The sequence below is a fragment of the Ursus maritimus genome, unplaced genomic scaffold (assembly GCF_017311325.1).
Source record: "Ursus maritimus isolate PB19 unplaced genomic scaffold, ASM1731132v1 scaffold_32, whole genome shotgun sequence".
NCBI lineage: Eukaryota > Metazoa > Chordata > Mammalia > Carnivora > Ursidae > Ursus > Ursus maritimus.
In genome coordinates this window covers 11930780-11942010 of record NW_024425786.1, presented here as the reverse complement: position 1 = coordinate 11942010, position 11231 = coordinate 11930780, and the positions used below count along the sequence as shown (strand labels likewise).

The following is an 11231-nucleotide window of genomic DNA, read 5'->3' as shown; positions in this document are numbered from 1 at the left end:
GGCTTTTTTCCCAGGTACTTTAAAAGGGAGCCAGCGTCTGAGGTGGGTCAGGGAGGGCAGGGTCCACTTGGGAAGGCCTAGATTAGCGGTTATTACAGAGTCCAGGCAAGAGCTAATGGTGGCTTACACCACAGCGGGGGGTGGGGGGGGCAGTGCACAGACTCGGGGAGTCAGGATCAGCGGCTGGGTTCTGGGCCCACTGCAGGGGCAGAGGAAGAGCAAGGGAGGAAGCCTGAGGGATGGAAGGATGCCGGTACTGCTGACCAGATGGGGGCCTCTTGGAGAGCGGGATCTGGGGGAGGGTCAGGAGGCATGAATTTGGACTTGGATCCTCGTGGGATCCTTGTTGCCTTGGGGACATTCTTGGGGCCTGGCCTGGTAGCCTGTGGTCCACGGGTAGACAGCAATGGTGGTTCTGGAAGCCAGCCCCCGCCTGGAGCTGGCTAGGGAGACCCAGGAGGCACCGCCAGAGAGGCAGGAGGGAAAGCAGGTCAGGAGGGCTGTCCTGGACGCTAGGAGAAGCCAGAGGGGAGAGAGCTGCGTGGCCGTGGGTGAACCCCCCTTTAGGAGCCTCGGTTTCCTCCTCTGTGAAATGGGGTAACAACACGTCCTCCAAATCCCACCTCACGCCAGACCGCAGGCCAGACTGGCGAGGAGACGGGGGAGGCGTTCTGCTCGCCTGAAGTCTGCGCGGATGTGAGGGTGGCCCCCGGGGCGCCTCCCCCAAGGCCGCCCCAGAAGCGGGCTGGAGCCCCGCGGACGCCGCGGGCGGCCGGGCTGAGCTCGCGTTAGGACCCAGCGGCTCCGGAGCTGGAGGGCGGGCGCCGACCCGTCGGGGGCCCGGAGGGGGGCTCGGAGCGGGCGGAGGGGCGGCTCCGCGGGCGGACTAGGAGCTGGTGGCGGAGTGACCCGACCAGGTAGGCGCGGGCCTGGCGGCGGGGGCCGCTAAGGGGTCCGGGGAGCCTGGGGTGCGGGGCTCCGCGGGCCCCCGAGCCTGGGGGCGGCTGCCGGGCTTCCTGAACCCGGGGCCGTCTGAGCAGATGCTAAGAAGGCACTTGGGGGGTTTGGAGTCGCTTGGAGGGGGGCCGGAGTTTGGGGGAGTTTGGGGGAGCCCGAGTTGGGACGTCGGGGCGGGGGGGCCTCTCGTTCGCCCCGGGAGGCTGAACTGCCGCGGGTGGGGTGGGGGCGTCGGCGGGAGCAGCCGGGCCACAGCCGCGGAGAGACAAAGGGACACCCGAGACCGGGAGGGCGCGGGGAGCCGCCGAGCTCGCAGGCGTCTGATTGTTCCCAGCTGTGCGCCGCCACATCTGGTCTCCCCCCCTCCCGCCGCTCCGCAGCCGGTCCCCCAACCCCCCACCCCGGGGAGTGTGGGGTCCCGGGCTCTGAGTAGGCCCCGCTCATCCCCTCCTGCCCGCTTGGGGTGGGGTCCCCAGCTGTGGAAGGGGCCAGAGGGGGGCCGCCTCCTAGGCAGGTCCGGGCTTCCCCCACACCCCAAAATCCATCGTCTAGACAGAGATGCTTGGAGATGTGGTCCCCGCAGGAGGATCCATTACTCCCACACCCCTTGCCCTGGGGGCCCCTTCCCCCAATAATATGCCTGGGCCTGGGTGCCAGACCCTCCCAGGGAGGAAGACTCCGTGCAGAAGGCCGAGAGGCCTAGGAGGAGTTTGGGGGACCGACAGCCCCCATCCCACTTCTTAAGGCCCCTTAGGCCCCTCCTCAGGGCCTCTTTCTGAGTGGTGACAGTTGCACTGGCCTGGCTGCCACCAGCCCATGGGGACAAGGAGGGGACGGTGAGGCCTTGTGGGGAGTTACCAGGAAAGAGCTCCAGGTTTTTTTGGTCCCTCCTACCATGCGAAGGCCAAGGGTTTTCAGAATGGGAATGTGGGGAGCCAGATGTGCCCTGCCTCTGGGGCAGCTTGAGTCATGGGTCTCATCTCCTCCACCCCACCCCACCCCACCCCAGTAAGGAAGGGAGGTGGTGAATGTGTGAGCCAGGCGGGGGGTCCCAGAAGGCTCAGGATTGGGAGGGAAGAGGGACGGATGCCCACGTTTCCTTCCCCTCTCTCTAGACACCCTGGGGGCAGTCAGGGCTCCCGTTAGCTGTCTGGAAGAACTCCCTTTGCCGTGGTGGGAGGGGCCCTCCTGGGGGGATGAGCCCTGGGCTCTCTCCCAGCACTGCCGGCAGAAGGATGACAGTCCTGAGACTGCCTCCCACGGCGCTGGGACTGCGCACCGGGACCCGGAGACACTGCCAAGCCCGTGGTGTGGCCAAAGACCGTAGTTCCTGAACTTCAAGAGCCTGGTGAAGGCTACGGACCACTGTCCCCTCCCTGCAAAATGACCCGCGCAACACTCGTCATAGGCTGTTAGGGGGCTCAGAACCCCTGGGCTGGGTGACATCATGGTCCCTCCAGTGCTGCCCTTCTAGGATCCAGAGAAACTCTCCTCAGACTCCACCCTAAGTGTTTCCTGCCGCTGCAGACAAATAGACCTTAGTCTCGTGAGTCTGGGATGAAGACAGCCAGGTCTTAGGAGGCCCGGAGGCCTGGCAGGAGAGGAATCTTCTGGGGGTGGGAGCCCTGCCCAGGCCTGGCTGCCCTTCGGCCCCTGGGGCCCATGCATGCATGTGGTTTCCTGCAGAGCAAGACACTCGAGGCCCGGGGGCTAATTGGGAACAGGTGGTGGGTCTGGCAGACGCTGCGGAGTCCCGGCTATTGTGGTGGCTGAGCGGGACTGGGGTCCTGAGGATGGGCCTGGGGTCAGGAGTTCATGCCATCAGGGCACGAGACACCAGAAGGCGCTGAGTCAGGAGGAGGGCATGGCTGTGGGCTAGGAGAGTGGAGTCAAGGCTAGTGGGGGGCAAGAAAGTCTCCCTTAGTGAGAGGGGCAGGGTGGGTTCTGTCCATTTGCATGATCAGCACTGGAGAAGGGTTGGAGGCCCGGTCCCTTGGGACCTGAACAGCTGGTGGGCCATGGGGGACAGCAGATGTCCCTCCAAAGTAGCTCCGCCTGCCCTGCCCCGCCCCGCCCGACTCCTCGTCCTCCCTATGGCTGGCTTTTAGTCTGAGCGCCTCCTTCTCCAGGCTGACGCGGGGGAGCAGAGGTGGGCTCTGCAGTCCTGGGTGCGTGGGCCAGATACAGCCTGCCCCTCCTCTTCCTCCAGCTGTCCTGACACCAGCCCAGACTGCCTCACCTCGTAGCCATGAGAGCTGCCTACTTCTTCCTGCTGTTCCTGCCTGGTAAGTGCTCCTGGGGCCGCGGGGCTCCCCTGGTGTGGGCGGAGGTGAGGAGCTGGCAGTGAGCCTTTATTGGGCCCTGTGGCCAGAACTCAGCTCCCCGGGTGGCAGGGCCTCCTGCCTGCTAGACCACAGACTGGACTGGCCAACCCCTCCCGGAGTCGGAGGCACCACCCCAGCCCTCACCCCAACCCTCCACAGCAGCAGCCAGGCTGGGGCTCTGGGCAGTGGGCACACACCCAGGCACCGGGAGTCCATGCTTTTCCTCTACTGTACTGACCCTCCTGGGAGCCGATGTGTAGAAGGGAGAGGCATGCAAGGCAGGGAGTCTCTAGGTCTGGGTTCCAGACCCACCCTATACAGTCTTGACCGTGGAGTGATTCCTATTGGTCAAATGAGGAGGTATCGGTGGGGATCTAACATTTATTCATTTAACAGACACTAATTGAGCTACATGTGCCAGGCACCGGCCTACACCCTGGGGATACAGTAATGAACCGGGCAGACAGATCCCTGCCTTCGTTGCTGCCCGTCTAGGGAAGGGAAGCTGGTATACCAAGTCGATGTGATAAATGTCAGTGTGTCCAGTGCTGTGATGGAAATAAACAGAAGAATGGGATGGAGAGGGTGGATGGGCCAGTGAGGGCCTCTTGGCAGAACTGAATTTTTACTTGAGACCTGAAGGAGGAGAAATTAACCAAGATTACAGGCCTAGGGAGTCAAGTGCAAAGGCCCTGGGGCAGATAGGAGTACACAGTTTCAGGAATAGCCAGAAAGCTAGGATGGGGATGACAGGCCAAAAGTCAGTGAGGTGACATGGGAGCCCGGAGTGTAAGGGCCTTTATGCTTGAGGAAGGAGTTGGCTCCCTTGGATCTAAGAGTCTGGTTGTAGAATCTTAGGGTCTTACTGGCCTGCGCTTGGGACCTCTATCTACCTATCCTCCCCAGAAGTCCTCGGGGCCCCTGCTGTCCTTCCCTGCAGGGCAACCCCTCATGCTTTACTTCTTCACAGCAGGCCTGCTGGCTCAGGGCCAATATGACCTAGACCCACTGCCTCCGTTCCCAGACCACGTCCAGTACACCCAGTACAGTGACCAGATAGGTAAGGGCCTTGCCCTCCCCAGGTCTCCCCACACCCTGCCATGTCATCAAGGCCTGGCTCCCAGGTGTGCCTGACTCAGCTGGGGACCCAGTGGGAAGGGGGGTGGGAGTCCTAGGGGTAGTCTTGGGATTAGCCGTGACCTCCTTGGCCCCTGGGACTGACAGCTTGCCCAAACCCCGACAATTCCACATTTGTCTTTGTTCTAGACAACCCGGACTACTACGATTATCAAGGTAAAGGGCGGGGCGGGCGGGCGGGCAGCTGGGTGCTGGGGTGGAGAGAATGGCGTGGACTCCCTGATTGTCCCCTGTCTCAGAGGTGACTCCTCGGCCCCCCGCGGAGCAGTTCCAGTTCCAGTCCCAACAGCAAGTCCAACAGGAAGTCATCGCGGCCCCCACCGTAGGTAGGCGGCCGGCTCCTGCCGAGCCTGGGAGCGGCTGGTCTGTACCAGGGTGGGGCAGGTGCTCTGAATGGACCCCTCTCAGTGATCTCTGCCTGCCCCTCTCCCAACACCAGCACCAGGAAATGTGGAGACAGAGCCCACGGAGCCTGGGCCTCTGGGTAAGAGCTTCCCTGAGAGCTGGAGAAACGGAGGCACGGCCCCAGGAGTCAGGGTAGAGTGGGGTGCGGTGCTGGTAGGATGGAGACAGCCAAGCCTTTTGCTTTTGCTGGGTAGATGGCAGGGTCAGCGGCTTGCAGACATGCCCCTGCTTAAGGCCAGCAACTCCAGGACCCCTCGGGCAGCTCTAGGGGACCCCCTTGCCCCTGGGCTTGGCTGCAGGCTCAGGAAGGGCCCTCTACCCCCCAGACACTGGAAAGAGAAAGGAAATGTGCTGGGGGCTTCCTGCCTGCCAGCCAGCAGGGCTGGGTGGTGCTCGTGGCAGGTGATGCCAAGAGGGGACCAGAAGCCCAGGCCAGCCGAGCGAGCCCTGTGCCGCCCCCAAGAGCCTGCGGGAGCCAGACTGAGGGCTACTCCCCCCCTTGTGAGCTCAGTGTTAGGGTGCGGTTCTGTGAGCGTGCACAGCCCTGTGTGGTTGGTGTGGACTTCCGTGACCGTGTGCGTGTGGGCGCGGTTGTGTTTGAATACATGCTTCCAAGGGTGTTTGCGAATCTGAGCGCACATAAACACGTATAAAATCCGGCAGCCCCCGGATGCCCCGCAATGCTGTCTGTGCGTCTGTGCGCGCCTGCGTGCGTGTGGGCCAGAGGGTGCAGGGTGGACCTAGACCCTGATAGGACAGCCAGTCTTGGTGGGCAATGTTGGGGGCTCCCCCCCAGCTTGGGGCCCCAGGCTGCAGCCCCTAGTCTGATCCGGCCCATCACCCAGACTGCCGCGAGGAGCAGTACCCGTGCACCCGCCTCTACTCCATCCACAAGCCGTGCAAACAGTGTCTCAACGAGGTCTGCTTCTACAGGTGAGCACAGGCAGGGCGGGGGACGGGGTGCGGCGGGGCGCAGGGCGGGCAGCGGCGCCCGGCCGAGCTGGGATTTGGGGGAAGCATGAATCCTGAAGTGGAACTCGACTCTGGTTGAGCCCAGACATAGGGGTCGGGACCCTCGGGCTCCCCCAGTGGGGCGGGGTGAGGGTGGGCTGACGCCACCATCCCTGCTCCGTCTCCCCAGCCTCCGCCGTGTGTACGTGGTCAACAAGGAGATCTGTGTCCGCACGGTCTGTGCCCACGAGGAGCTCCTTCGAGGTAGGAAGGCCTGCACCCCAGACCCCTCCCTGCCCCCCCACCCTCCCACTGGGTGTTTATTAAGCACATGTTCTGCGCCAGGGCCACATCCGGGGGGGATCCTGAGCCCCCTCCCTTGGAACATTCCCTATCACAGGGTGGAGAAGGGGGCAGTGGTTTTCCATCCCCCAGCCCCACCCTGACCCCAACTCCTCGCCCCCACCGCAGCTGACCTTTGTCGGGACAAGTTCTCCAAATGTGGCGTGATGGCCAGCAGTGGCCTTTGTCAATCCGTGGCGGCCTCCTGCGCCAGGAGCTGTGGGGGCTGCTAGGGCGGAGCTGGCACCCCCCCCACCCCGCCCTGGACCTTCACGGATCCGGGGCCCTCAGGCCCTGCCTGACCTGGTGCTTTTCTCCCCAGCTTCCCATTCCTTTTATTCTGTAAAAAGTTAGTGGACTGTGGCCCTGAGGGTTCGTCTCAGGCCCCTCTCCCGGCCTGAGGCCACCCCTGGGGCACAAGGGGGGGCTCCCCGCTGCCCAGATGAGGGGCATCTCAGGCCTCTCGGTGGGACCCGGGCCTCTGATGTGCCTTCTCAGTCCCTCTGAGGACAGTCCCCCAGCCCCCAGCCCCTCGAGGCAGGCTATGCCCCTCAGCCCCAGCTGGTCTGCTTGGATTTCCTACAGCTCCCGGGCATAGACCACCTTTGTTTTATATAAAATTAAAATGGTTTTTACAAAAGATTCAGTCATTTTTCAGTTGGGAGCACAGAGCGGGTGGCCAGCTGCCCCCAACACTGTTCTCACTGAGAGGCTGCCTGGGGCCCTGGGGAGAAGGGACCGTTCAGGTGACCTGTGGCCTTGCCTCTGCGGTCCCAGTCCTGCCTCCTCACCCACTGGCTTTAGCGGTGACCCACCCAGAAAGATGGACTGTGACAGCTTTCCCCCTCAGGGCCTGTGGGGGCATGGCAGGGGGACACAGCTTCCTCATTGGCCAGGCTGCTTGGTGAGGGCGTGAGTTCCCTGTCATCAGAGGGCTACAAGCCAAGACGGGAGGCCACCCATGTGGAGGCAGAAAGTGCATATAGGGTGTAAAGCAGGAGGTCAGTGTAAAGGACTCGGATCCACCTTTGGGGGGAAGGCTGGTGGTTCAGAGGGCAGAGGCAGGGCAAGGCATTAGCACGCCTCCCTCTGACCCGCACGCAGGACCAGGCTCCCCGTGCGTGACCCGCACACGCTCCCAACAGGCCTGCGTGTGGGTCCTGGTACTATCCCCGGCTTACAGACAGGAAGCCCAGGGGCATCACTGACCCACCGAGGGGCCACGGCTAGAGGTGGCAGAGCTGGGGCAGAACCTGACTCCCGGGACTCCAGGGAGGAGAGGAAGTTCTCCTCGCACACACTGGGCGCCCTGCATCCGTTCCTGCTCCTGACCACCCCGTGGGGCGCGTCCCCATTTCACACACGAGCAAACCGAGCCTCTGCAGGGTCGCGCAGCTTCGCGGGCTCATTCAGCGGAGCCGGGACAAGACCCCAGGGTCACTCCCGGGCCTGCCCTGTCCTGAGGAGGGGCCGGAGAGCTGTGGCTGGAAGGAGTGGAGCCGAGCAGTTTGGGTGACAGCCCAGTTACCTGGGACCGGGGGGCCCAGGACCCCAGAGCGCTCCCCGCGCCGACATTCTGTGAGGCTGGGAAGTGCCACAGCCCTTCTCAAGCCTCCCCCTCTCCCTGTGCACCCCTGGCCGGGGGCCTCATCCCTCCTGGCCCAGGCCCCAGGGTCCCGCCCCCATCTCTCAGGTGCAGAAGTGAAGAGACACGTCTGTACAAACCGTTTTTAGAAAATGAGGTCTCCTTGCTACAAAAAACACAACAGTTCTGAACCGTTAACACTGTAAAAAGGTATAAAAATACAGGGACTCTGAACTCTGAGGAATTTCCTGACAAACACTCTGAACTAAGACGGAGAGAGCTCTGGAAAGCCAGGGGAAGGCCTGGGTCTCTGACTCCCAGGCTCCCCTCCTCTTTCCCATTGAGCCCACGCTCCAGGGCCAGCCAGAGGCAAAGGGGGTCTCCCTGACCCCGGCTTTGGCTCAGTCACTCAAGGAGGCTCCCATGGGACCTGGAGGCTCATCCCAGGGAGGGACCGGACTGAGGTGGGGCCCACGGATGATGCCAAGAGGCTGCTGGCGTCCCCGGCCCTCAGCCCTCGGCACTGCCACCCGGCTCCTCCCCTCCTCCAGCCGAGCTCTGGTGGCCCGGACAGGCCAGGGCCTGGGCTGCTGTTCTACCCGGCCGCGGCTGCTCTCCAGGATGCCAGCCAGGAAGGGGCTCATTCCCCTGCGGGGCCGGACATGGGGGAGAAGGCTGCTGAGCTCCTCCGAAGCTCCTGTTGCAGCTGTCCCTTCAGTGCGGACACCTGGAGAAGAAAGAGAAGGTGGGGCCAGCCGAGCCAGCCCAGGACCCCAGGCTGATGTGAGAGAAAGGGGGGTGGCTGCAGCTGGGGCCCCATAAGGGACCCAGTCCTGCCTGTTGTAGGACAAAGTGGGTCTCACGAAGCTCCAGGATGCCTCCTTCCACTCCCATCCCATCTCACATGGCCGCTGGCTGTCTTCTGATGGCTCCTCGCCATCTTCAGGGGCCACCTGTCCCCACTCTCATTATTTAAGTAGGCCTGGCACTAGCCCAACTAGGGGGAACCCATGACCCAGGCCTGGCCCACCCGTGCACAGGTCAGGTCAGGGATGGTTGGGAAGACGTCTGGGATCCAAGCTGGCCAGTAAGAATCAGCCCGGGCATTTCTGCTGTGGCTCTCAAGAAAAAGGCCCCCTTGCCTCTAGGATGCTGGGTTGTTGGGATAACCTAGGCTGGGGCTGCTCAGGCCACCTGTGCCACCCAGGCGACAGCCAGGACAGCAGAGCCACGGCAAGGGGATGGAGCTGCAATGACATCACTTGAGCCCGTGTCCAGCCGTGACTGATACCAGCGTGGACCCACCAGACTTCAGTCACGGGGCCGCTGACTGCTTCCACCTGGGGTCACGGCGAGCCCTCTGCCACTCCTGCCCCTCCTCCACGTTTCCACATCCCGGGGCGGGGCCAGAGCCCGGCCAGGCCTGAGTACCTGCTCCTCCAGCCCGCGCACGCGCTGCCGGTGGGCGCGCTCCCGAGCCTCCAGCGTGCGCTCCGTCTGCACCTGGGCACTGCGCAGGCGCTCCAGCTCCTGCTGCAGCTCGTCGGCCTCCAGCCGGCCTGGGCTCTGGTCCTGCTCCAGCGCCACCACCTGGGCCTGCGGGAGGGGCGGCTAGTCAGGGGTCTGGCCCTGTGTGTGTGTGCACGCGCGTGCAAGGGGATGTCAGGCACCTCCCAGGAGCCTAAAGTCAGTGCAGGCACGGGGTGCCGGAGAGATCCTTGTTTGTCCCCCATGTTCCTGGCCCACCTGGTCTGCGAGTCCTGGGTCAGGGTCCCTAGTGAGCCCTGCTGACAGGCATGCACGCACGCGCACATGCACACACTCACACAGATGCAAACATAGAGACAGGCCCCCACACACAGGCACAAAAGCAAGCACATAAATACCTACCGTGTTCACATGGATGCACGCATACGTGCAAAAGCCCAACACGCCCACATACACCTGCATCTATGCAGACATCTGTGCAGAAAGACACACCCACATAAAACACAGTCCTGATACCGAGACTTGCCACATCCGTGCACAAGACTCACGCTCCGTGCACAAGGACACTCGCAGGCACACTCACACCGCTACGTGTCCACAACATATACGCACACAGGCTCACATACTAACTGGCATCTCTCATCTCTCCATGCTGGAGGACCCCTCCCTCTGGGACCTGGCTCTGGGCAGCCCCCTCGAAGGGTGCGGACTCCTGAGTTATGCAGGCTGAGGAGCCTGGGCTGGCTGAGCCGTCAGCATTTCCTGGGACGGCTTGGCACTCCCGCCGAGGGCGGGGGGTGGGGGCGGGAGGTGGGGGCCGGGTCCAGGGCTGGGGAGACAGAGGGTGGCCAGGGGCTGGACCTCCAGCATCTGGATCTGCCTCTGGGCCTCAGCGAGCTCCAGCTCGGCCCCCGTGAGCGTGCGGTCCAGGCGGCCCCTCTCTGCATTCAGCCGCACTGTGTCCTCGTGGCTGCGAAGCTTCTCGCGCTCGACCTAGGCGGGGAGCGCAGGAGGGCATCACAGGGCCCAGGGCAGGAGGGAGGGCCCACGAAGAGGGAGGAGCCCAGAGAGGGTGTCAGGTTAGAGGCAGCAAGACCAGGGGCCAGGGGGCACCCAAGACCCCCAGACCGTGGGGACACACGGCCAAAAGCAACCCTGGCTGGGACCCAGAGGAACAGAGGGGAGGGCCCTGGAGGCTCAGCCCACCTTGTCCAGCATCCTCTTGAGGGCCACCCGGTCCTTCTCCAGCCGCAGCGCAGACCGCTCCACCTCCCGCTTCTCGGCCTCCAGCTGGGCGACGGCGCCCTGGAGGCTGTCCAGGCGCTCCTGCAGCAGCCGTCGCTCATCCTGCAGCTTCTGGACCGTGTGCTGGGCCGCAGTCTCCCCCTCCTGGCGCTGCCGCAGCACCTGCAGAAGCCAGCAAGCCCCTAGTGCCGCCAGGCCTCGGGGTGCGCCCCTGAAGCGTCGCGATGGGGGTGCCGGCCTCGGCTGGGCAGGGCGGCGGGGAGGCCCACCTCGGACAACTGTCAGCTGAGGCCGCCTCTCCGGGCCTCAGCTTCTCCCTCTGTGTAATGGGGGTGTGGGCTGAAGGAACCACGCTTCCCCACGGGAGGCTGGGCCTGGGTCTGGGACGAGGCTGGGATAAATAAGATCCCACTCCATTCTGAGGCCTCAGTGTCCGGGGGCCAGAAGGGGCCCATCCCGGCCCTCACCTCCTGAAGCTGCTGTAGCTGGCCCTCGGCCTCCGCCCGCTGCAGCTCCAGGTCCGCCAGCTCGCCGCGCATCGTCTGCACCTGCTCACCCAGGGAGCTGCTCTGCTTCCGTGCCTCGGATAACGCCTGCCGAGCGGCCTCCAGCCGTTCCTGGGGGACAGGGGCTGATGGCGCCAGGATGGAGCAAAGGCTCCCCTCTACTCTGTACCTCCGGGTCAGGGTCACAGCCCCTAAAACAGCTCCAAGATCGTATCTGGAGGGCGAGGCAGACAGCGGGCCTGGCCCACTGACCTACCTAAGGTGGGGACCCCTCGGACCCCAACTCTGTCC

General features: G+C 63.9%; 2 protein-coding genes across 4 annotated transcripts in view; one reads left to right on the top strand and one right to left on the bottom strand.

Annotated features, from left to right (window-relative positions):
• MFAP2 (microfibril associated protein 2) overlaps positions 1 to 6756 on the top strand; it is a 6985-nt gene extending 229 nt beyond the window's left edge. The window contains exons 1-9 of one of the 3 annotated variants that reach the window (XM_040645841.1): positions 852 to 917; positions 3167 to 3242; positions 4255 to 4341; positions 4548 to 4574; positions 4658 to 4744; positions 4858 to 4902; positions 5669 to 5756; positions 5965 to 6038; positions 6246 to 6756. In XM_040645841.1, coding sequence (XP_040501775.1) covers positions 3206 to 3242; positions 4255 to 4341; positions 4548 to 4574; positions 4658 to 4744; positions 4858 to 4902; positions 5669 to 5756; positions 5965 to 6038; positions 6246 to 6349 — 549 coding nt within the window. In that variant the 5' untranslated portion in view covers positions 852 to 917; positions 3167 to 3205 and the 3' untranslated portion in view covers positions 6350 to 6756. Of the gene's footprint in view, positions 1 to 851; positions 918 to 3166; positions 3243 to 4251; positions 4342 to 4547; positions 4575 to 4657; positions 4745 to 4857; positions 4903 to 5668; positions 5757 to 5964; positions 6039 to 6245 lie in introns of those variants that run through there. The other 2 variants (XM_040645839.1, XM_040645840.1) reach the window with 2 other exon arrangements.
• Positions 6757 to 8286: 1530 nt separating this feature from the next.
• The window catches only part of CROCC (ciliary rootlet coiled-coil, rootletin), a 42589-nt gene continuing 39644 nt past the window's right edge, over positions 8287 to 11231 (bottom strand). The window contains 4 exon segments of the mRNA XM_040645838.1: positions 8287 to 8428; positions 9133 to 9297; positions 10051 to 10182; positions 10396 to 10596. Coding sequence (XP_040501772.1) covers positions 8342 to 8428; positions 9133 to 9297; positions 10051 to 10182; positions 10396 to 10596 — 585 coding nt within the window. The 3' untranslated portion in view covers positions 8287 to 8341.